At 39.3% G+C, this 24393-nt stretch overlaps 1 protein-coding gene across 3 annotated transcripts in view; it reads right to left on the bottom strand.

Moving 5' to 3' along the window:
• Positions 1-20393, bottom strand: part of ASCC3 (activating signal cointegrator 1 complex subunit 3) — a 270142-nt gene extending 249749 nt beyond the window's left edge. Inside the window, exons 1-5 of one of the 3 annotated variants that reach the window (XM_065681164.1) lie at positions 20097-20129; positions 18736-18810; positions 7581-7724; positions 6650-6800; positions 3647-4230 (exon numbers count right to left, since the gene is read on the bottom strand). In XM_065681164.1, the coding sequence (XP_065537236.1) occupies positions 3647-4230; positions 6650-6800; positions 7581-7670 (825 nt within the window). In that variant the 5' untranslated portion in view covers positions 7671-7724; positions 18736-18810; positions 20097-20129. Of the gene's footprint in view, positions 1-3646; positions 4231-6649; positions 6801-7580; positions 7725-18735; positions 18811-20096 lie in introns of all 3 variants that reach the window. The other 2 variants (XM_065681165.1, XM_065681163.1) reach the window with 2 other exon arrangements.
• Positions 20394-24393: the final 4000 nt, after the last annotated feature.

Here is a 24393-nt window from a genome sequence, read left to right as displayed (position 1 = left end):
CTCATCAACAAAATCTGACATACAGTGAAAAGCATGCTCCAGCAGCTGTCATTTAGCTTTACTAGATATTATGTCCCCAATGAAAAGCACATGTCCTAAACACTTAGCAAATAAATTATAATTCCCATATCATTCCAAGCATGAGAATCCATATTCCTCTAATTAAGAGTCACCAGTGATGTGCAAGATAAACAAACTCTCCCAAAGGAAGAGTGGAATATTCTTAAATATTGAAAACAAAGAGCAAAGTATTTCTTCTACCTTGCCAACCACTTTAAACATAACCTACACAGTACTGGAGAAAGAAACTCATTTTGATTCATTATACAGTTCATTAAGTAGATAAAAATCTGAACAGCATACACATGTATACCTATACATACACTACAACTCCCCCCCCCAGATGGTGTCACCTCTCAAATTATCCAAAAAAGCTTAAATTCTTAACGTGATCTGGAACCTCAATAGACTTCTCTTGTGAATCAAATCATATTATCTTGGAGAAGTCCACTCACCAACATCCTCACCACCAGCATATTCTGTTCTTGTTTAAACAGGTCGTGGTATTTTCCTAAACAGAAGTGGCCACTGTTTTAAAATATGAAAATGTATTTTACAGACCTTGACATTTATTTACAAAGGATTATCCTTTAGTATCAATAGGGTTTTCTTCTTGGGTTCTAAAGCAAAAAAGAATTTCATAGAGCATAGAAACTTATATGCATCATCACAGTTAATGTAAGATTTTCAGTATGCGTGATCAATCACATACTTGTTATACCATCTCATACTGCAAACCTATGACCTAGTTCTAGAAATGGGTTATCTTCAGGTTTGAAAGCACCATCTGTTCTTAAGGATGCCACTAGCAAAATTGCTGTAATAAAAAAAAAATAATAAACCCTAAGTGATGGTAAAATCCAAAGCCCAGAAGACATTTTCAAGTCATGACTACTCCTACAGAGAGCACAATACAAATGCCAGCTAGCTTTTAACAAATTAGTTAGGTTCAAATTAGTCCTACCCTGTCCTTGGCCCCCACATTGTAAAATGAACAATGAATTAATAAGACTGTTCCAAGAAAAGGCAACATGGGAGCCAAAATAAGGAGAACAGGGAGAAAATTTATTTTTATTACTCAGATTTCCTAAAAAATCCAAAACAAGATACAGGTTTCAGACACTCAAGTGAAAGAATCCTTTTTCTCTCTAGTTAAAAGCAAAGGAAAGGATTTACTCTTCCTTAATAATCTTCAGATAACTGGCAGAGTAAACAAGTTTTTGATATTATCAAATTAAAACTCCTGTATAGCCATGAAAATAGAAATTTTGCCAGAAAGTCCATGTTCCAAAAGAAACAAAGGAAAAGCAGTTTTTATTGGTGATCTAAATAAAAACTGACTGCTTGAGTTTCCTGCCAACTGATACAGCAATCCATTATGAGCATAAATTTGCGAAATAAAACTAAAGATTTTTCTTCTTGCTTCAAGTGAAAAGTTTCAAGCATTTCTTTAGCATTTCACAAATTAAACTTAGGCATTCAGTAGGCATTATAAGCATTATGCGGAAGTATGTAATTATTTCTGCATATGCTGTAACTATATTTCAAAATTCTTTCGTTGCTCTAGGAAAAAAGAAATCATCTTTATCTCTGTACAATAAATAAACTTCAGGTCCCTATGGGAAATTAGGGTACTTTTAAAAAAATGTATACTTTTATCTAATCTCCTTCTCCAAGACCTCTTCGGTCTTCTATTTTCATGTGTCTTAATACAATCACCCCAAAATGTGAAACTGCAGACATGCATGCAAGTGTTGTTTTTTAACATACACTTTAATGCAGTAGAAATTAGATCAGCATCCCTTTATATTGTGTACCTATATTGTGTACCTAGAGAGCAGACTGGCCCTTTCAGGAACCTGCTTAGTAAGGTTCCATGGGGTATACCTCTAGAGGGCAGGGGGGCCCAAGACTGTTGGTTGATATTCAGAGATCACCTGCCACAAGCTCAGGAGTGTTGCGCCCTGACTAGAAGGAAGTGCAGCAGGAGGGCCAGGAAACCTCCTTCGATGGATAAGGAGCTGCTGAGGAAACTTTGAGGGGAACAAAGAGGCTTATAAAAGGTGGAAGCAAGGACAGGCAGCCTGGGAAGAATACAGGGATGTTGTCTGGGAAGCTAGGGACCAGGTTAGGAAAGCTAAGGCCCAGTTAGAATTAAACTTCGCTAGGGATGTGAAAGATAACAGGAAGAGATTCTATAATTACATTGCAAATAAAAGAGACGAGGAACAACATGGGCCCTCTCCGGAAGCTCTCAGGAGAACTGGCTACCCTGGATTTGGAGAAGGCTGAGGTTCTTAATGAATTCTTTGCCTCGGTCTTCACTGGCAAATGCTCTGACCACACCACCCAAGTCTTGGAAGGCAGACACAGGGACTGTGAGAATGAAGACCTTGGGCCCACTGTAGGAGAGGATCTGGTTCGAGACCATCTTAAGAACCTGAACGTGCACAAGTCCATGGGACCTGATGAAATCCATCCACGGGTCCTGAAGGAGCTGGTGAATGAAGTTGCTAAGCCACTGGCCACCATATTTGAAAAATCGTGGCAGATAATAGCTCAAAAGGACAGCCAAAATGTAGTCTAAAGACTACCAAATGAAACAAGGGTATGGCAGTAGCAACAGGTAACAATACTTAGTTATCTAAACCTAAAACCTTCTGCTCCATCATTTACTGTTTTTATTAAGAAGAGCAAAATCTGCAACTACAACATAAAAACTTCTAGTAAATTTTCATTACACTGTTTTTCACAGGATTGTCTATTCCTACTATAAGTTGCATTCTTATAGCAAATTTTCAACATTTAGTCTGAAAAGTCAGTTTGAAAATCCGAGTTCTGGATGTTTTCAGGGGAAGAAAGCAGGGCAAGGTAGAAAAAAAAAACTGTAAACATAAAAACACACAGGAAGAAGCAATTAGGAAACTGGAGGCATGCTTTCCCAACCCCACTCAAAACCAATCCTCTCTCGCCTACATTAACCCTACCATCCCTCCTGCACATGCTTTGAAAGCCTCTTCACCAGCCGTCAATCATGCTCCTTCTCCTTTCTGCCACTGTGCTTTTCCTTCAACTCATCTCTTTCCCTCAAGCTTTCTCTGCCCTTCTTGTAATAAACCTATTCCCTTTCTTTACTGAAAGAAATAGAATTTATACAACAAAGTTTTAAAGTAGCATCACCTGCACAATCCCCCAACTTTCATTTCAGCAACAAGAAGGCTCCGAGACTGGAGATGGAACCTACCTAGGAAAGTTAACTTACGTTTGGCTTTGCAAGTTCTCACACTTTTATATGGTAGCTCAAATTGGCTACTGTTTAAAAAGAAAGAATGGAGAAGCTGAGCAAATAGTAATAGCCTGTCTGTTGCAAGGGAAAAGGAGACTATTCACTTAAAATTCTTGCTGCATCCATCTTCTGCCTGGCAAATTAAGATGCTGCTATGTAGTTTTTCTCAAGACAAAAAAAAAAAAAAGAAAAAAGCACAGATGACACATGGATAATGTACACTGGCATAATCCAACATGAAATAATTGTATATTTGTGCAACAATGAAATACACACAATATGATTAATATGGTACTGTACCTCATTTTGAAGTTCATCACCACTTTTGGTAGAAGCAAGCATCTCATACAAAGTACAGCAGAGGTCTTCTGTTGTTGGCCCTCCAGGGGTACCCCCTTGAGATTCATTCAGATACTTTCCGACTTCACTCCATAAGAAAGAATCATCTACTTTTTCCGAAGACTTGAGATCAGATTTCTCACCACAGTAACTCTGTAAGTGATTCAGCTGGTTATTCAGAAATTTGTTATAATCTAAGCTTATAGTATTTCTTGCGTCGGCCTCACCATTCACAGGCAGCTCCTCAGAGTGATCCAAATCATGCATGTCAAATGAAAACACTATATTTTTACCAAAGACCACTCTGTTTTCATCACTTTGTTCTTCAGCCATCTGTATGAGGGCTGTAAGCTGTTCTTCAGTGAAGTGAGAAGCAATCCGACATGTGGCATTACAAGCTGCAGTAGCAGATGATGATGGAAATGGCCCAAACATCTGTTTGATCGCCTTTGTCTCATCTTGGCCAACACATTCTTTCTTGTGAAATGTCTTAAATAGAAAAACAGCTCCACTTTCAATCGCTTCTTGTCCATTTTCAGCTCCAACTGTTAACAAAACCAAAACCAAATGTAACTTCATACAATTCAAATTAATTTTTTCATTGCCCATAAAATAACTATATCAGATTTCTTGCTGCAAGTCTCATCAACAGAGATATGAAAGGAAGACCATACAAGTAACAACTGTTGCAAGGTACTGAACTATAAAAGATATATAATAACAAAGCATCTCTCTTCATTATCCTTCCACTTACTAGAAATTCATGTTAAGGATTACCAATGCTTTCTTATTTGTCCGAGTTAAAGGAAAAACTTGCTTGAGGTCTTAAAACTCACAATAGTATATTTATTTGCTTTCTAAAGGTAACAAATTTTCACTTTGCCCAACTCTTTATTCATTGCCTAATCTGAATATTCATAACAGACTAAACATGCAGAACTCAGCTAGGAATTACTACATTCTTGTAGTAATTCCCAATATAATTACCACAGATTGTGTATTAGTTACAAAAATTGCCCAAAGAAATTAAAGTGGATAATTGCATTAATTTAGATTTATATCTACAAAGTATCATATTATGTTAAAAAAAAAAAAAGGACTGAGTAATTAGAAACATAACATATAAATGGAGTTGACTAAAAATTCAGTATTTCTCTTGAATTTCCCTATGGTGCACATTGAAAAGCTGAAAAGTTCATGGAGAGGATCAGAGGTGGTATTTACAGGATAATTAGATACCTACATATGGAAGATAAGTGACATAAAGATACACACATATACAAAACATATGTAAATATGTCTCAAAGGAAGAAGGTAGTTCAGCCTCCTTCTCAGTATTAGCTAAATAAGAATCACAGGCAGAAAAAAAAGCCCAACATCTAAAAATGCATAGACCTAAGTTTGGCTGCATGAACCTCACGCTTATATTCCTGACATACAAATATGCATCATTATTTAAAGTCACTTATGTCAGAACATGCCACTAAAAGAGCAATTCTACTGAAGGATTTGAGAAAAGGCTCTTAAATCAGAATTAGTACATAATAAACCTATCGTCGTTGACTACGGTTCATGGAAGCAGCTCTTGAGAAAATACTTACCCCACCCCCTACCCCCCCCGAAATATAATAAGCCACCCAACTTGGCAAGAGATGCACTACTTCAAGCTACTCCTTCCTTTTTTGTTTTAAGCCAATCAGAGCATTTCTGTAAGTGACATTTCCCCTGTAAAATAAATCAGTACTACAGTATCTGCTGCCTAGGCTGAGACTTCATTTCCTTGAAACTCAAGTAAAAAGGCATAGAAGCTAATTCCCTTTCCCTACTATACATTTCTGTTGATGATGGCTGGAACATTACTGTCAGTTCAATTTGGGCCTTGGTCACTGTAATCTGTACGGGTTTGTGTCTCTGTAATATCACACGCCTTTATTCGGATGTGTCAAAGCTGATAGTTTCTTTCTAACTTGTTCTAACTAAATAATTGCACATTTGCTTCCATTTCTTTTGTCCTCTCCACTCCATGAAACAAAAATTTACCACTATTACTTTAAAGTCTTGCAATTTGCTCTACCCAACCACCATACTGGGCATGCTATTAAAGCAAGTCTGGGGGGGGGCGAAGAGGGAGGGAAGGACGCAGAGACAAGGGGAGGTGAAGAGCAGAATGAAAAAAGAAAACAGAAGCTTTTTGCAACCATCTTAGGCAAAAAGTGAAAATTAAAAGAAAAAATAAAAAATACACAGCTGATACTTGTGTCTGTCGTTAATACAGAAAATTAATCTGCCAAATTATTTTCAAAGATAGCATTTGCAGCTAAGAATGGCAAATACTTATTTTGCTTATAAATGTTAAATTCTGCAACAGCGCAAGCTGAATTAGTTTTAGTCTGACGATGAAAAACCAAGTTTCCAATCAAAACTAAGTTTTCACACTTTCCTTACCATAATGTATTTCAGTTTTAAAAGCTGAATTCCAGATGAGTGAAATTTATTATTTATTTCTCTCCTTAACACCTAACATTTCTAGCAGAAAGTATTTATTACATTTTTATCTGCCTATGTGGCCGTTCAATTTTTCATTATACCAATCATGTGGAATTAAAACAGGCCACACCAACTGTTCTTTTCTCAAGAGTACTGCCACTGTTGCTTTCGCTTACTAAAGGCTGATCTCAAACCATACCACACACCAGAAAAAAATGCTATCAAAAAGCAAGAATATCCATGTAACAACACAGTCATACTTTAAAATAAAACAGAAGACCAAATTGTGCATATAAGTATCAGATTTACTGGAGTTTGAAAGGTATTTCAGGGCAAGCCTGGAGGCAAGGTAGAACTAAAATTGTACCAGTCTGCAAAGTATGCAAGCAGAAAGCAGCTTGAACCATCCCCCACCCAACCCTGCAAAAAAACAAACTCAACAGTATATTCTTATACAACAAGAGAATGAAAACATACCTATTTGTTTTGCAGCTTGTAATATAGTTTTTAAATCACCATTTACAGTTTGGTGCTCTTTCTTGTCCAAATTGTCATCAACAAACTTTATTATCTTCTTCCAAGTAAGATCAGACTTCAGCAACTGTGCATGTAGCTTTGATCTTTTAGTCTGAAAATGAAAAATACTTCTGTTTATTTATTTCAAGTTACTACACAGGGGCTCCTTTAAACACCAGACAGAAACACCTCTCTCCAATTGCATTTAGCCAGAACGCAGTAACAATTACAAGCAGTTTCCTTGTTACCTGTTCTCTATACTCTTTCCTGAGTGTAAGGAACAAGAAGATACACACACATCCTTCTCACTACCCTATTCTTTCCAAGGAAGAATTCTCTGTAAAGCCAAACACTTGCAACTTGAAGAGATTTATAGCTCCCAAGATTCCAAATCCATTTTATATTTCAGGTTCCCACAATGCATCTGTTGTTATATTGCCCTTTTTTTTTTTTGGGGGGGGGGGGTGGGGGTAGGGGGGGCTGGGGAGTGTGGAAGGAAGAAGTACCTTAATTCAGTATCACTAAATTTATTCTAAGTATCCCCAACAAGAGTCCAAGGTGAACTTCATATTGAAAGGGAAGCATTTGGCTCCTCAGCTCTGCATAAGCTCAGAACTAAAAAAATACCAGCCCAGCCAGCAAACACAGCCAAGCAACTATATCCATAAAGCACATCATGATTGTAAGGACCTAGCATAAATCACAAAGCTACAGACAATTTGACTTTGGGTGAGGACACTATGAAGTAATGCACAGGAAACTATATACACATTGCCCAGTTTTGCTTGCCTGCTCTTACAAAATAGCAGTGCAAATGAAGAAACCAAACAGTTTTTGCTATTTACACACTAATGCTTTACAATTACACTTTGGAAAATAAAAAAATCTTTACCGTTAAGTCAGCTAATTCTTCACTGTAATCCTCATGTTTAGTGACATTTGAAAAGGAGCGTAAAGCGCCTGTAAGGCGAGGCAAGGCCATCTGTCATTCATTCAGTGATCCATAGGATGAGAAATCAAATCCCAGTTCAAGCACCTAGATGAGAATAAAACAAATAACATAGCTTTGTTAATGCTACAAATACAACCTTGCATCACAAATTTGAAAGACCATTTTAAGAAAGCAGAACTTGGCTGGCACTGCAATTAAAGAAGTTGAAAAAAATCTCTCTCAAAATGCTGATAATCAAGATTCAATAGGAGGGAGGTGAAAGCACAGAGCACAGGCAATACATGGTAACATGCAGAGGTCACTCAGCAGGTTCTTCTTCTCTCTCTTCCCTAAAGAAAAGTCACCAGCAATGAGGCGAAGTGGCAATTACTCCTTTAGTACCACTAACACAAGAGTATTATAGTGAAATCTATGCAACTGAACTTTAGCCCCCCATAGCAGTAAGTGATTACAACCTACGGGAAGATCTCCTCTGCGTCAGCCCACGCTGGGAGCTTTCAGGTCATTAACAGCCTCCGGCACTGATGCAGGAGCATCCTTCTTGACAACCGCTTAGCCAATTCTAACCAGCAAAACAGGCAATGAAAATTACAACACACACACAAAAAAATGAATAAAAAGACTTTAATACACACAGCGCTATTATAAGAGATAAAGGGAGTAAGAGGGCTACCAGAAAACTGGAAAACAGTATGCCTCAGGATGTTTCATCTCACAACTGGGAGCACACACACACACACACTGCAGGGCTCTCTCCAGGACTACAGCCTGTTTCTGCATGGTCTTATTTCCTCTGTGAAACAGGCTCATATCTATACAGTAACCCACAGCTGTTCTCCATCTGAACTTGTACTCTCATTCCAAGCCTTTCACTGAAACTATTCTCAAAGTTATTTATTTCAAAAGGTGCCCACAGCTGAATTAATGAACTCTGATGCACATCTACAGCTTCTGATGGTAGCAGATAAATACAGATTTAGATTATTTTTGAAACAATTAATGACATCATTATGCAAACCTAACGATCTGCATCACTCTTAGCATGCCTGAAGACATCGGCCATCCAGAATTTAAGTTATTTAAAATAGACTTAATAAAATTACTTCCCCCTTGCCACACACAGTCAGATCGTGTACAGAAATCCCTGCTTTAATCCAATTATCCTTAACATTTTTCTTCATTTAATGACTGCATTTGTATTTTAGCTATCAACCTTGCAATACAGCACAAAAGCAAATCCAGATGCAGCGTTCCAGACACAGACAGAGAAATGTCACTGATTTGTCAGGTCTGCTTGTTTTCCCACCTTGCATTAAGATGCTTTTTGAGAAAAGCTATCACAACAGCTGATATTTTGGAGACAAATGTTATAATGATGAAGCTATAAAATATGGAAATATAAGATCTTTAACTGTGAAGGAGGCAGAGAGGACATGTTTAAATTCAAGCCTAGAAGCAGAACAAGGCAAGCAACACTGCAGCATTTGAGATGTCTAGTGTATTTATGACACACAATTCATAGCAGCATAGCTCCTACTGAAAAAGTCTGTGTAGCTGCCATTATGGAAAGGCAATAGCATATCTAAAAGTTGAGGGAATCTAGCCCAACGTTTTTGCTTGAACCCAACAAAAAAGGTAAATCAATGTCCTACTGATGACAGCACTGCCATTAACTATTAAAGATCATTTGGCTACTTATTTTTACACTCAAATACATTTTTCTATAGAATTATGGTCCTTTAAAATAACATATAACAAAATAATTTTAACATTATCTAACTGTCCTTTCTGAAATAACATGCACAGCAAAGTCTGAACCCATTTTAAAAAAGTTCACTTTTCACACACACAATTAGGAGATTGTAAAGCATCTCCAGCAGGTTCATTTGTTAGGAAATTGACTTTTAAAGGAGTGTTTCTTCTGCCTTTATTCATCATTAATACTATCTGAAATAAGAAACCTAGAACCCCAGAGGACAAGTAAGAGCACACCTTCCTGATCACAGGCTTGGCCAAAGAGCCAAATGCAGCTCCTAAGCTCTATAGTTGAGTTCATATTAATAAATGCTGCTGCACGCGTGCCAGTGTGCTTGCAGAACTTGCAGTCCATGAGGGGGGGCTGGTTTGGCAGAGCAGCTGCCCATGGCTTTTCATTTATAGGCAAACCCCACACATGCCCTTCACTTCTGGTTCACAGCACCCACCCTCATCTAGGCAACACAAGAAAACAAAAATAGTCATCAGTTAGAAAGTGGGGGACAGGTGCTACTGTTAATGTGAAAAACAAGTCCATGAACTTACACTATTAGTCCACATGTTAGAGCCAGCTCTAAAAACAGCGTCAAAAATGCAGCAGGCCTATGAGTAAACCCTGCTGATGAAGATACCTGCCTGCACCATGCTGCCCTTGGAGTGGATCAGCTACTGCTGTCTTCCTGCAGCCACTATAAGGGTAACTAATTCCTTCTGATTTTACAGAAATACATCTGTTTGCCAGCAGCTTGATCTGAAACATCTGTAATACCAAATGATTTTTGATGCTGCTAAGACCTGCTGGTTTTGGAACAAGGACCTAAAAGGCAGCAGTGACTAAATCATACTTACCAGGGCCCACATTATAGAGATGCAAGATGAAATTTGCCACTCCTCTGTAAATTCTCCCTTGAGAAAAAAGTTTGAGAATAGGTACCCTCTTATTTCATGTTTGTAGAGGAACACATTGAATGGTAATTCAGATTTAAGTTTACTGCAACTTTACATGGTAAAAATATCCCCCTTTCCCATTCTCCCCTGCAGTCAAGTAAGGATAGTTTGGGCCCACTTTCCTAGGAAAAGGAAGTTAGACGGTTCCTAGAACTATCTCAGATTTCCTGCCTCTTAAAAAACCTTTATCTTTCCACCAAGCTTCTGTTTGTAAAATAGAAAGAGCAGTATCCACCTTTCTAAGGCTTTAGGAAGATGAGAGGCAATAATTTTAAAGCCCATTTTACTTTTAAAAGCAAGTACATTTTTAATGTTGAAACTTTTTATGAGAGAAAATAAAACATAAAAGCAGATTATACTCAGAATTCAGGTGTGAAACCATTCAAACTTTATTGTTCGAAAGCAAACATAGAACATAACATCAGCAAGTTTTCAGTCATTAAATTGAAACATTTAAAAAAAATCTAGCAATATCACAAAGGTAATGGACATTACTAGTTTTCCACTTCATATTTTCAACAATTAATTATGTTTTCCTCCCACTCCTGGCCTTCCTATATTTTTTTATGTAAGCAACTAATTGATCTACCTCTTTCTTTTCTCCACTGAAATGTTACAACTATTATTGTCAAATAAATGCCCTTTTTAAATTTACTTAATTCCTACAATCACTAACAAAACAAGCTGGCTGCCCAGTAGGGACATGGTCTAGTGTGAGATGACCCTCCCTGCCCATGGCAGGGGGGTTGGAAGTAGATGATCCTAAGGTCCTTTCCAACCCTAACCGTTCTACGATTTTTACACTGGCAATTAATAGCAGGTTGCTATTTTTCACTTTCACTTGTGGAAATTGAAGCATTTTAAATTAAAAGGAAGCTAAAAAGGCGAAAGATATCCCAGCCATAAGGCAATACAAAAAGCAAAGAGACCGTGCAGTACCTTCTTGTGCTTTAAATTAATTAAACTAAATGTTAGCACAGGATTATCTAAATCAAATGTAAAAGCAGCAAGAACATGAGGACACATGAAGACATTTTAAATATATCTACACAGACAATATTTTACTTCTTTACACACACACACCCAAATTTTACTGACAAGAACACATTTTAGAATTGCTAAATTAAGCTCAGCAATTCCATCCACACAAAGGTAAACTTTGTATTTCATTCATTTACAAATAAATCTCAATATCTAAAAAAACAAAAAACAAAAAACCCCACATTCTATTTGGTGTGTATTGCACATTGCAATTTTAAAGAAACAAAAATATTAGATGAAAAAGCTATTTTACAACAACATGGACATTTGTATTAGATTCACTTAAACTTCCTATCCAAACATGCTTGTTGCAAACAGTACAAATACAGCACCTAGCATCTAAGTTGACAGCCAGAGGGATGATGGCGGTTTAATAACATCTGGGAAATTAATCATACGCAACATGCCAAAGGAAGATACTACAATATTAATATTTTCCAGCGGCATACTTTGTACCTTTATGAGCCATGCTATACAGTGTAGTATCAATTGTACACTTGCAGACATCCAATTTTCAGCAAAAGGCTCAGACATCACACTGGAATTCTCCCAAGTTGTCTGGGTCAAATATTGCTGATCTCCAGTTAAGGCAGGGTTACTCTTTGAAAGGGAGATGTCAAGACTAAGGAATATGTACTCAGGAAGAAACAGTGACTGCCTGTCTTTGAAAGGAGGATGTCAAGATTAAGGAATATGTACTCAGGATGAAACAGTGACTGCCTCATGCACGGTATTCATCTCAGTGTATACCAGACTTCAAACAAATGCTTCAGCATAATGAGGAGGCATAACAGTGGCTGTGTGCACCATCCTTCATATAAGAGACAGTTTCAGGATCTTAATTATTTCAGTCACTAAACCAAAAAAAAAAAAACACCCCATCCTAAAAAACAAATAATGGAACTGCAAGCCATGCATTCAATAGAGTATTTTTCCAGATTCTCCCTCTCACAATCTTAGCCATCCACATGGGATGAAGCACCAGCTGCCTAACACTTCCTGCTAGCATCAGCTAGAGAGGCGTTTCCTGTGATTATGCCCAATACAGTTTTGATATGATGTCAAACACGTGGCTTGGCCCAATAATGTGATCATTTCAGATGTGCTTTTATATCATTGCTAAGGATAACTGTTGTTCTAGAAGAGAAAAAAAAAAAGAAAAAAAAAGCAAAAGCAATCCTTTTTCCAGAATAACTCATCTTTCTTTTCTGAGAACGCAAGACATAGTTCATTTGTTAGCCTGAGAAATGTCTGGTTTTATACCCCATCACCATTTTATTCACTGCAGGAAGAGACAAGCTGCATTCCAAATAATAGAGACTTAAAGAGTTGCCTTATATGTGCAGATCCACTATACATGAATCTTCAACATATATAACATGTGTGCTCATTTAAACACTAGGCATGAACAGCAAATCCAAGATACGTGGCTGTATGTTTTTGCTTTAGCTTAACAGGGGGCTTCTATGCCTCTCTTTCAAACCTTGCCATCATGAGAGATTGAAAATAACCTCAGAGGGTTCAACTTACTCTATTCCAGCAAACTTTGTCACTGAAGGAAAAGCAGGAAGTGTACGGAAGTTTAATACAGAGGTACACAGCCAAAGGAAGTAAAGAGAGGATGAGAAACAGTGAGAAAGAAAAAACCTCTGAGCTAATAACAGTTAAGTAGTGCATGTCGCATCACATCAAAGATGGCTGAAAGGATGTGTACTTCAGAACTATAACTGCTGTAACAATACATACATAATTGCATAACTGCTGTGATACGACCATGCTAAAGCACCTGTTCAGATGGTAGTAAGAAAGTCTTCATAACACATTGCTGTGCTGAACACACAAGGATAAAGCCTCCAACACTAACTACTGGCCCCAGAGATGACATTGCCAGGTTCTTTACAACTCAGCTTCAGGAGGTGAAAGAATTCCTCATAAGAGTAGCTAAGGTTTCACAAAAGAAAAAATAATTAATGAAATAAACAACTTGAGGTCACTGCACACAGGTACAACTGTGTGACTACCTGAGTATGAAAAGTTATACAAGCAATAATCAGCAAGCATAATAGGCTCACTGTAACAGAAAACCACTAATAAACACTTTGACCTTTCTTCTGAGCCTTAATGGGAAGGCAAGAAAAGGAAAAATATGTATTCCTCTGCTGTGCATAGGCTGCTTTAAAGACAACATTCTGCGCAGATCAAGTCAAACCTTTAAACATTACAGAACCTCTGATAACAAGTAATCTTCACAGCACACCAGGTTGGAAGGGACCTCAAGAATCATCTGGTCCAACCTCTCATGACAAAAGGACAGTCTAGAAAAGATGGACCAGCACCCTGTCCTGCTGAATCCTAGAAGTGTCCAATGCTGGGGAATCCACCACTTCCCTGGGGAGACTATTCCACTAGCCGACTGTTAATTAAAAATACCTTTAAACAGTGCTCAACTATTGAAGACATAGTCCCATAAAGTAATATTATTAGAGACAGAGTCCCTTGTCTCATCTTCAGAGATCATAAGCCACACAGGCACTTCAAACAGCACATCACCTATTTGATGCTCAGCAGATGATAGCTGCCTTACTGATAATTTATTATTAGAGTTTAGAATTAGAACTTTAAAAAAATGTAGCGCGGCATTACTGGAACATTACAATGTGTGCAAACTGAAATCAAAACTAACAGCTGCTGCCCACCCCTCTTAGGCTGACTACCTACAGTGCTGGCAACACAAGCAAGAGGATACTTTCAGAAAGACACCTGTAGGGATTTCCACAGTGAGAAAACCCTTAACAATCTTTTCACAAAGCCTGTAAATATCAGAAGTACATCTTATTCTATCTCTAGTCTCTAGTAATCTGAAGAGGATAGAGCAGGATTTTTTCAAGTTGTGGATTTTTGGAAATGGTTGCATTTCTAGAGATGTAGTCACATTCTGTTAGAATGTACGTAAAATTTCTTAAAATGCGTTTTAGAAAAATAGTACTGTAAGTTAAGAAATACGCACAAGTCTAGATTCTCCTATTTAATAACTAAAAACCTTTGAGCAAGCATCATGAATATTTCGCACAGCAGATATACAAACTTCAGATTTATGGAATCAACTTTTAAGTTGGAAAAAACTTAAGTCCTTTTAAGGACTCCCCAAAAACAAAAATGCCACACTAACAGGAAAATTATATAACCAAGCATTTTATTTATATTGATGCTTCAGAGGCCACATAGCTCACAGGAGGTCATGCTCAGCAATAAAAACGCAGGGGAAGGAGAAGCAAGGCAATGGCAACATCCATGCTTACAGCAACTGCTACACGTCACCTATTTTCTCCCTGTCTCTCAGCAGAAGGGAAGGAATGAGAGGCTGGGTGGGCATTTGGCTGATGTTTGGGGTCAACTCACCACAAATAATAAATTTCTTGAAATAAATGAAGAAAGGACTTTCAGAGATCTTCTTTACTCTTCCCCAGTCTTTCACGGGGAAGACAAATTTTTCCCCCTTAGAGCAGCAAACTAAGAATTCACATTTCTTCCGCAAATAAATCAGAATCCAGTTCTGAAATACAGAGTGCACTAAGCAACCCAGCTCAGCAGTCTTCACCAGTTTTAAAGAAAGGAATGGTTGATACATATAAATGGTTTTATATTAGATATCTATTAGATAGATATTAATGGTTTTAAGAAATATTTGAACACATAAAAGTCACTACTGTACAAACTCACCTTCTTATTCTCAACTTCTTCAAAATCTGGTTTACAATTGGAAACCTGAAACTGACTCTACAAATCACCCAATAAATGATTCAATCACCAACTTTTAATCCCGTGATAATTTATTCTTACTCTATAACCAGTTTATGATTAAGAGTCAGACCTGTAATATTAGATTCCATTTATTTTTCAGGCCAAATTTCCAATATGCCCTTGGACAAGCAGGAGTAACAGATGGTTCAGAGTAAATACATGCCACTGAACAAATGATGGGAAAGTCTAGGGAGGTGTTAAATCCATATGCCTAAACTATGATCCTAAACTCAGCATACAAAGAAAGGGGAGAGCTAGCAACTTTTCCCTTCCTAAATTGGCATTCTCCACCTTTCTGTTAAAAGATAGTCTTCTCTAGCATCAACAAGATTTAATAAGCCAGAAAAAGAACGTGAGTTTTAATTTGCATCTCACAGATATGCACTCGGCTAGAGGCTGGCCGCCAAACTTTAGTTCACATGTTAGTGAACTGAATAAAAAACTGAGAACACCAACTGCCCTTTCAGCAAGGACAAATGGTAAATGCCCAAGCAGTCCAGCATAGCCACAGCAGCCTAATTAAATATTTCTTGGTTTCTCCCTAGCCTAATGGATTTTCAACAAATTATACATTGTTGTGTATAACTTCAAGAGAATATATAGAATATAGAATATTCTATACCAAGGGACTAAAAGAACCTCTGTGAGCATAGGGCATAGATATCTTCCACACCACTGGTTAATTCAGTGACCGCCATTACCATAGAACCAGAGTGCGCTGCTACATCTTCCATCAATCATATTTTTAGGTGTCTGTGCAAAGTGTTGGGGTGGGCTGACCTTGGCCATCAGCCAAGCAGTGACAAAACCAGCAGTTCCCCACCACCACAGTGGGATAAGGGAGAAAACAGGAACAACAGTAAGAAAACTTAAGGGCTGAGATACAGAAAGCTTAACAGAGGAAGGAAGGAAAAAAAACCCAAACAACCCACCCAACACCAAAACCAACCAAACACACACAAGTGAAGGTAAAGAAATTGCTCACCGCACAGGTGACCAATCTCCAAACAATGGGCACCTTGGGAGCAAAACAAACCAAAAACCAACTAAGCAAACAAAACACCCATTTTTATTTCTGACCAAGAAAACACACAGCATGGAGTATGTATTTGGTCAGTTGGGGTCTGATGTCCCAGTTGTGTCACCACCCAGCCTCTTGCCCACCCCCAGCCGACTCACTAGGCAGGCAGGGTGGGAAATTGAAAGCCTTGATGCTGTGTAAGCATCACTCAGCAACAACAAAAACACTGTTCTAATATCAACACTGTTTTAGCTACAAATCTAAAGCACAATGACTAGGATGAAAGTTAGCTCCTAAACCCACTATAAGAACATACTCACATTGCTTTGTGCAGAGACAATCAATTCCCAAAGAGCAATAAGCATAAAGAATACCCTGACTGTAGATCCCCATAGGAATTTTGCTTGCAATAAACAGGAAATTGCTCATTTCTGTGATGTGATCAGATGTTTAAAAAGCAAGAATGGGTGAATACAGAATGACTGACTATTGCTCATAATTTAAGGATAAGGAGGCACATGATAAAACTGAACATTAGGGTGAAAACAATAGCAAGTGAAAAGCCTTTCCTATGTAGAACATAATTAACTGTGGGAATTCATTGCCACAAGATGCCCAAAAGACAGAAAGTTCAAGTACACTCAGAAAATAATTAGATGAATTAATGGAAGTCAGGTACTTTGGTAGTTACTGAACTCAAGAGCTTAGAGACAGATCATCAGCTATTTAAATCACTGAAAGGCAATATGAAAACTAAGGCACCACTGTATTTCCCCCCACCCCCTCTTTTCTTTTTTTTTCAGTACATCAACTAAGCACCTGCTACTGGCACTACAAGAGAGAGACACTAGACAAAACATTTTAGTTGAAGACACAGCTACAGAGTGAGATGACAACAGAAATTCTGAGGATTACACTTTGTGATTTAGGAGCCTAATGTCTGTCTCTAAACCTGTTTATCGGTTCAACCCTTGTCTCCTTCTCTTCTTAGGTCAGACTTCAGCTATCATATTTCTAACAGACTTCCAACTACACATTATAGATAATTTTTTTAACTGCTTCAATTAGATATTTTTTTCCAAATTACAGATTAGATTTCTGGGGTTTTTTTTTCTCTTTTCTCCAAAATTTAAAGAATAATTTGGTTTAAAAAAAAGTGCGTAGGCTGGAAAGTGCTCAACACCAACTTCAACAATTGTTACTGAAAACAATTTACTAGGAAAACATAAAGCTGTTATTTGGAGTAATAAGAACCTCCAGCAGATTTTGTAGTGGGGAAAAATATACCTGTTCAGTACTCAAAACGCTAATGTAAGTCTTAAGTAATCACACATTTAACAGCTTCCAAATAAACTTTACACTGTAACTATCCAGCCACAGACAGCATGTGCCTTTCTTCCCCCAGCACCTCCCCACCCCAACAGCAGCTTCTATAACTAAGAGCAATGAAATGCACAGGAAGAACAGGGACCAGCCAGAGCTTAGCTCAGTATTTATAAAGGATAAACTACAACTCTCTGAAAAAAGTTAACAAGAACTGCAGAAATACACAGTGGTGCTTTACAAAGGAAGAATTTTCTATTAGTACTCTATAGAAAGATTTTTCAACTTTGTAATTTTTAGTGGGGCCTCTAAAACAGTTGCAGTCCCTTACATCTCAGTATCATTTACACATTTAGGAAGTGTAGTCTTAATGCTATTGTCAGGAAGAACAATTATCCTGAAAGAACTACATCCAAGATGGACAGAAAACATTTTACATTAAAGCAAGAGTAAGAACCGCAAAAACAGGATGCCAAGAAATAAACGCATTAGTTTCAGTTTTGCAGAAATGCATTTACAGACTACAGCAAGTGACAATGATCATGTCATTTGTCATGCTGAAAATATGGAAAGACATGGAAGGACAGGAAACATTAATATTTAAAGACAAGAGTGAGGCCTTAAAATACATTAAGTTGTCCTTCCACTAATCAGTACTAAAAGACTCCATTAGAGTACTGTTGACTTGGTTGTGCACACTGTCTCTAGAAGGATGCAGTGGAGGATAAGAAAAATGACCAGCAATTTCGAAGAGATTACTGACTAGGAAAGATATACTCAGGTTAGATAGGTCAATGGGAGGAGAAACACACTGACGTATTTCAATGACATACGTGTCAGCTGCAGAAAGGAAGGAACAAGAAAGCAAAGGCACCAAAAAGAGCAATGTGCGCTCCTCATAATTTTAAAACTGGAAAGCCTACCTCAGAGTTAGCTTCCAAGAAAGCTCCATAAACACAGAACTGCCAGAACAAAATTCTGCCATTTGACAATTTCTTATCTTCTCTCCGATTCAATGAAACTAGCGATCTCACCTCTTCCAAAGGTCAAGGTAGCTTTTAGAGAAGACTGAGCAGGTCTAATATTTGAACCAACTTATACAATGTTTAAAGTTTAATAAATGTTTAAATGACTAACTCCCCTACTTGGGAGTTAGTCAGTGTTCCCATATAAATGGGAAGAGAGTTCCTCCAAATACCTACACACCTAATTCCAGGATGATGCACGTTTACTCTGTCATGACCAGAAGCATGTCAGATCCAAAGGAAATTATTACAGCACCTGTTGAAAAGCAGTGTGTGTTTAGTTTGACTCAGCAGCTCACAGATATAATTAACACTGTCTTCAGATGAAAGCTAGCTTGCAACTGACCTGATGGTTGGTTTTGTTTTCTTCCTCCTAAAAATTTATCTCTGCAACCTACCATGTGGACATAAGCCTTGCTGTATCTTCTCTGGAATTGCTAGTATTTTCTCCTACTCACTGACTAGACTCAAGTCGAGTCCACTCTCAAGAAGATAACTAAGCTTGATGACTAGATCCCTTCTCTGCAAAAGTGAAAATTACCAGCCCCATTTCAACAGTACTGTTTCAGAGTAAATTCTTTAAAAAGCCTGAAAACTGGAAACAATCTATACAAATGTTAGCATATTAAAACCAACAACAAATTGTAAGTCCAGAACTCATAAAACCTTTTAAATAAAGGCATTGTTTGAATACAAACATGGCACACCCTCCTGAAGCACCTTAACGGTAAGCCTTGGGACACTAGAAATTGTCATGCACTTTATCAACTCTACAAAACTCTCAGTCCTCCATCACCAACCAAAATGAAGCAAGTAGTACTTGAAAGGGGAAAACACTCCTCGCGACCACGTGCCTGTTTTGCACTCTTCATTTCTAGTTTTCTACATTTATTAGTACAAGTAGTAAAAACTGAAAGTACTCAGGCTCGTTCAACACCTGTGCTCGTTCCCAACTTGACAACAGCCCTGCTACCCCCGCTTCAATAAGCACTCCGAGGGCAAGACCTGAAGCAGAACGAGAGGAGAACGGGACCCAGCCTTTATTAGTGAACTCGTATCACTCGCCCGGCAGACGGCAGACCTCGGCCAGGGCCCTGCTGCCGGACCAGGTAGGGCACGCCGCCCGCCGTCGCCGGGCCATCGCCGGGAGGTGTCACGCTCTGGGTCCGGCCAGTGGCCGCGCCGGCACGGAACAGCCGAACTCCGCCGGCAGCGCAACCCTCCTCCTCCCGCCCACCCTTTCTCCCTCGGGGGAGGCGGGCAAAGACCCGCGCACTGACGCCGGGGCACCGCCGGGCCGGGTGGTCTCACTCCTCACCGCGCGGACCAGACCGGGGCTCCGCGCCAACCGCGGCGCACAGCAACGTTCGTCCCGTCTGCAGAAGCGCGGTGAGCTCCATCCACCCCCGGGCCAGGGCCAGGGCCAGGGCCAGGGCCAGGGCCAGGGCCAGGGCCACCGCCACCACCACCGCCACCGCCACCGCCACCGCGCCACCCGCACCCGCCGAGCCGCGACCCCTGCCCGCTAAGCCCGCCGCGCACCTGCCTTCCGGCCCGCCGGTTCCGTTGCCGCGAAGAGCCGGCGCGGAGCGACACTGCCGTAAAGCGAGCAGGCGGGGCGAAGGAAGGCGAGGCCGTACCGCTGCCTGCTGTCCTACCTCCGGCTTGTCCGCAGCGCGGAAAAGCGGCGCCGTGTGCAGGCCTTCCTCAGACACAGACCAGTCCCAATCTTCCTCCTGGCCCGCGGCCTTTTCTGTGTAGGCAGACACCGTATTGCGGGTGCGGTGCCTCCTGACACGGGTGGTTGCTATGTGATAAAATACACCCTCAGGGCTGCCGCGTTAGGCCCTCGGGCTTTCGCGGGAAGGGGTTTCCGCGGTTCTCGGTCCTCTGCGCTTCACCGGCTCGGGCATCCCGGCACACCCACTGCTTCCCAGGTCATGTCTGCACACCGATGCCTTATGTGGTTTTCCACAGTCTTGGGTGTTCCTGATCAGTGCGGTTTCTAATCGAAAAGCACCATGGTAAAATGATGCTAAAGACGGCTATGCATCCCTGGCAGTGTTCAAGGCCAGGTTGGACAGAGCCTTGGGTGACATGGTTTAGTGTGAGGTGTCCCTGCCCATAGCAGCCGGGTTGCAACTAGATGATATTGAGGTCCTTTCCAACCCAAACCATTCTATTATTCTATGAAAGAATGGGCAATGTCAGATAATTTTAAGACAAAAACAGATTTTAAGGTAAAAATTCTCACTCAAGTGCTTGGATGTCTGTATACAAATACATCTGGACTCTTTTAAGAGGCCTCCAACTAGGTAACTTAGTATTCCGATGATTTATTCCTGACTTACGGTTTCTCAAGTGTCTTATCTTGTGCTCTGCCTTGCGAAGCATGTAACAGCACTATTTTCTCAGATCACTGCTTTCACCTATGCAATTCTACCAAGTATTCTGCCCATATGAAAAAAAAGGCAAGCTCTCAGGTATACATGCCTGTTTTTGTATTTGTACAGTTTTCCAACTGTGCAAAAAAGATGCCTCCAGGAAAACGGTAACATATTCCATCCCTCACTTAAAAGAAAGAAACATACGTAGGTTAGGGGTTTGGTAGACAGTCATGTGGAACTGGTTATGTTTCTAGAACACTTAAAGTGTTTGACTAGTCTAAAATCATGAAATCATCTAATCTGAAATCATGAATTTTTGCCATCTCTGTGTAGTCATCGTGTTATTAAAAATCTTCATAGTGGACTAATAAAGAGTATGTAATTAAGCTCCCATAACTTGATGTTAGATACCTCAGGATTTCAGTTTTTTGTAGCATAATTTTGCAACCATATTCTCAAATCAAATGAGCATGTTTTATAAATACAGTATTTTGTGTTTCTAATGTACAGATGTGTCAGGCAAAGTTAAACACAATTAAAAAAGAAAGCAGATCCTCACAAATTCTTCCAATACTCTTCAGTTTTTAAGGAAAGTCTTTCTGAGGACAAATGTTAATGCAGATTAAGGGCTAGTGTCCTGGGTTCAGCAGTAGTAGTTATCTTTCTCCTTCTTAGTAGCTAGTGCAGTGCTGTGTTTTGCTTTTTTGGCCTGGGAACAGTGCTGATAACACCGATGTTTTTAGTTGCTGCTCAGATGTTTGGTCTGGCCAAGGACTTTCTGAGGCTCATGCTCTGCCAGGGAGGAGGGGAGGCCGGGAGAAAGCAGAGACAGGACACCTGACCCAAACTGACCAAAGAGGTATTCCATACCACAGCACGTCATGCCCAGGATGTAACTGGGAGTTACCCCGGAAGGGCTAGGGACTGCAGGGTTGGATGAGGTATCGGTCGGTGCTTGGCTGGGGGGAGTGGGGCGAGTTACTGGTCAGCTGGTGTTGAGGTGTTGTATTCTTTCCTCTTGTTATTTCCTTTAGCATTATTATTATTGGTGGTAGCAGCAGTGATTTGTGTTATACTTTAGTTACTAAACTGTTCTTATCTCAACCCATGGGAGTTGCATTCTTTTCTATTCTCCTCTCTGTTCCTCTGGGTGTAGGGGGAGGGCAAGAAGGGTGGGGGGGGAGTGAGAGAACGAGCTTTGTGGTTGGGTTTAAACCACGACAGCTAGTCATTGGCATATTGCTTTCCTTAAGGTAGGGGGGAATTCCATTACAGACTTGTCAGTCAGAACTGTCACCTAACAAATACTACAGTTCTACCTTTCCTTCCTAGCTTCTTGAAACATGCAGTTCACATAAAAGCAAGTTTCCAGCCTGACCAAATGAAGACTGTTTCTTATCATAGAAGAGAGACAGAGGCAATACTGAGGCAATATGTATATTTCTGTCTATAGACAAAAAAATAGTATAATATGAATGTTTTCTAACAGATGAACAGCAATAGAGGGATACTTAATAACTGGGGTTTTCTTAATAGATGTTCAGGATGAATTTTACAAAACTAACATTGGCAAGGAATAACTTGGCTTTGCAAGGTCATATTACCCATGGATCTCATAAGATCACAGGCTTTGTAGCTTTGTCTGTGTTGTGCTCAACATCTTGTTTATCAGCAAAAGAGAACTCACCATATATACGATAAGAATTGACTTTCAGCCCAGTTAATGTTTTAACAGTTTAACAGTCCAAGTTGTCTCCTTGAGAAAAGTCTCTCTTTTATAACACAGAGAAAACCTTCCTAGTATCTGTTCTTTTCTTTTGTGTTATGGTCACTTTTAAAATGTTCCTCTGGGTCCTAAGGGACCTATTTGTCCCTGTCAAGGAGAATGCAGGAGGGGCTTACAAGATGTCAGCAACATGAGGGCTTCCCTCAGGATAATGTTCCCGCTGGGAGGGTTCTTTTTGCCAGGAGGAGCATAATTTTCCTGCTTTCTTCCTCCCATCTTGTAACCTGAATGTGTTTAATTTTATAAGTTTTCTTAACACAATCTGCCTTCTCAGTGGCTCACACTTTAAGTCTGGGAGTTGCCCAACAGCTTCCCCAGCCTCAGTTGATAGAAATTACTATCATTTTGTACAAACTGACTACCTCAATTTGTCAGACTGCTACCAGATGTGGTATACAACCAGCTTAAGATAAAACGCATCATGCCATAGTCACTTGACCACTAGACAATTGTTAAAGCAAGCTAAAGCCAATTCAGGCTGACACAAGCCTAGACAAGTTCTGAGGTTGCTCTCTCAGGTCAGTACAAAGCCTGAGGTCTTCTACTAGTTAGAAAAAGCAAAACAAAACAAAATTCCACGTTTACTGGGTTATGTTTGTTTCCTCAGATTGGAAAATGTTGAAAATGTACATTTTTGTAGCTCTTTGATTTTTCTTTACATTCTTGTCTTGTTCTTTGTTTGACTGTTACACCTCTTGCAGATGCAATAAAAAAGTGTAAAATAGCCTCTCTGTCTTTTGCATAAAATCCTTCCAGCATAGTCATGTGAGTTCTAACTTGAATTTTAGACAATAGTTTCAGTGAAATAGGCCCAAAATTGCAGGCTCTAGGAAGCAAGAAATGTATCTGACTTTAAGTTAGTGAAATATCATGCAAATTTACATGAGGGAACTCACTACTGTATTTCTTACTTGATGTGTTTCTTAACCAAGCAATATTGTGTTCAGAGTTAAGAGTTTTTCACACAGAGAACAGCGGGTACTCTAAGACCTAATCCTAGTTTATGGTAACTGTGAGTATTATTACTTGAATTATTATCTGCAAATGCATTGCAATTTATGGGCTACTGAATTGATTCTTTTGTTTCCTTTTAACAAATAAAAACTGATGTTAATATGTGAGCCATGAATTTTATAGTTACTTGAAGAGTACTTCAGATTCAGAAAAGAAATGGACTAGTAATTAGAATGACCTTGTTTTTACTTTGACAATAGAAAACTTATTAAATTAACTTCTTCCAAATAATTCAATGAATTCAGCCTGTGTTGAAGTTGTAAGACAACTTGACAGACATCCTTGACTCATTGTTGATCTCTGCTGTGATAAGAGTATCAAGCATTCAAAAATAAACTGCTCTCTGCAGATGCCACTGTTAGCAATGCTGGGAAAAGAATTTTAAATCAATGTTATTATGTGAGAATAATGCAACTTTTGCAGAAAACATCCAGAACCTCTATTGCCCATGATTACAAAGCAATCATACTGTGCATGGCTGCAACTTCAGTGCTAGCAGAAGTTGATATATTGGAAATGCTGTCACTGAAATGAACTATAATTCTTTACTGTCGTCTTGTTCCCATGGCTTTTAATACTTTATTAGAAGGTCATTGTGATATTTTGACCATGGCTGGACACCAGGTGCTCACTAAACCTGCTCTATCACTCG

This window comes from Lathamus discolor, chromosome 5 (assembly GCF_037157495.1).
Source record: "Lathamus discolor isolate bLatDis1 chromosome 5, bLatDis1.hap1, whole genome shotgun sequence".
Classification (NCBI taxonomy): Eukaryota; Metazoa; Chordata; class Aves; order Psittaciformes; family Psittacidae; genus Lathamus; species Lathamus discolor.
The sequence above is the reverse complement of the archived record's forward strand: the minus strand, read 5'-3'. Positions and strand labels throughout refer to the sequence as shown.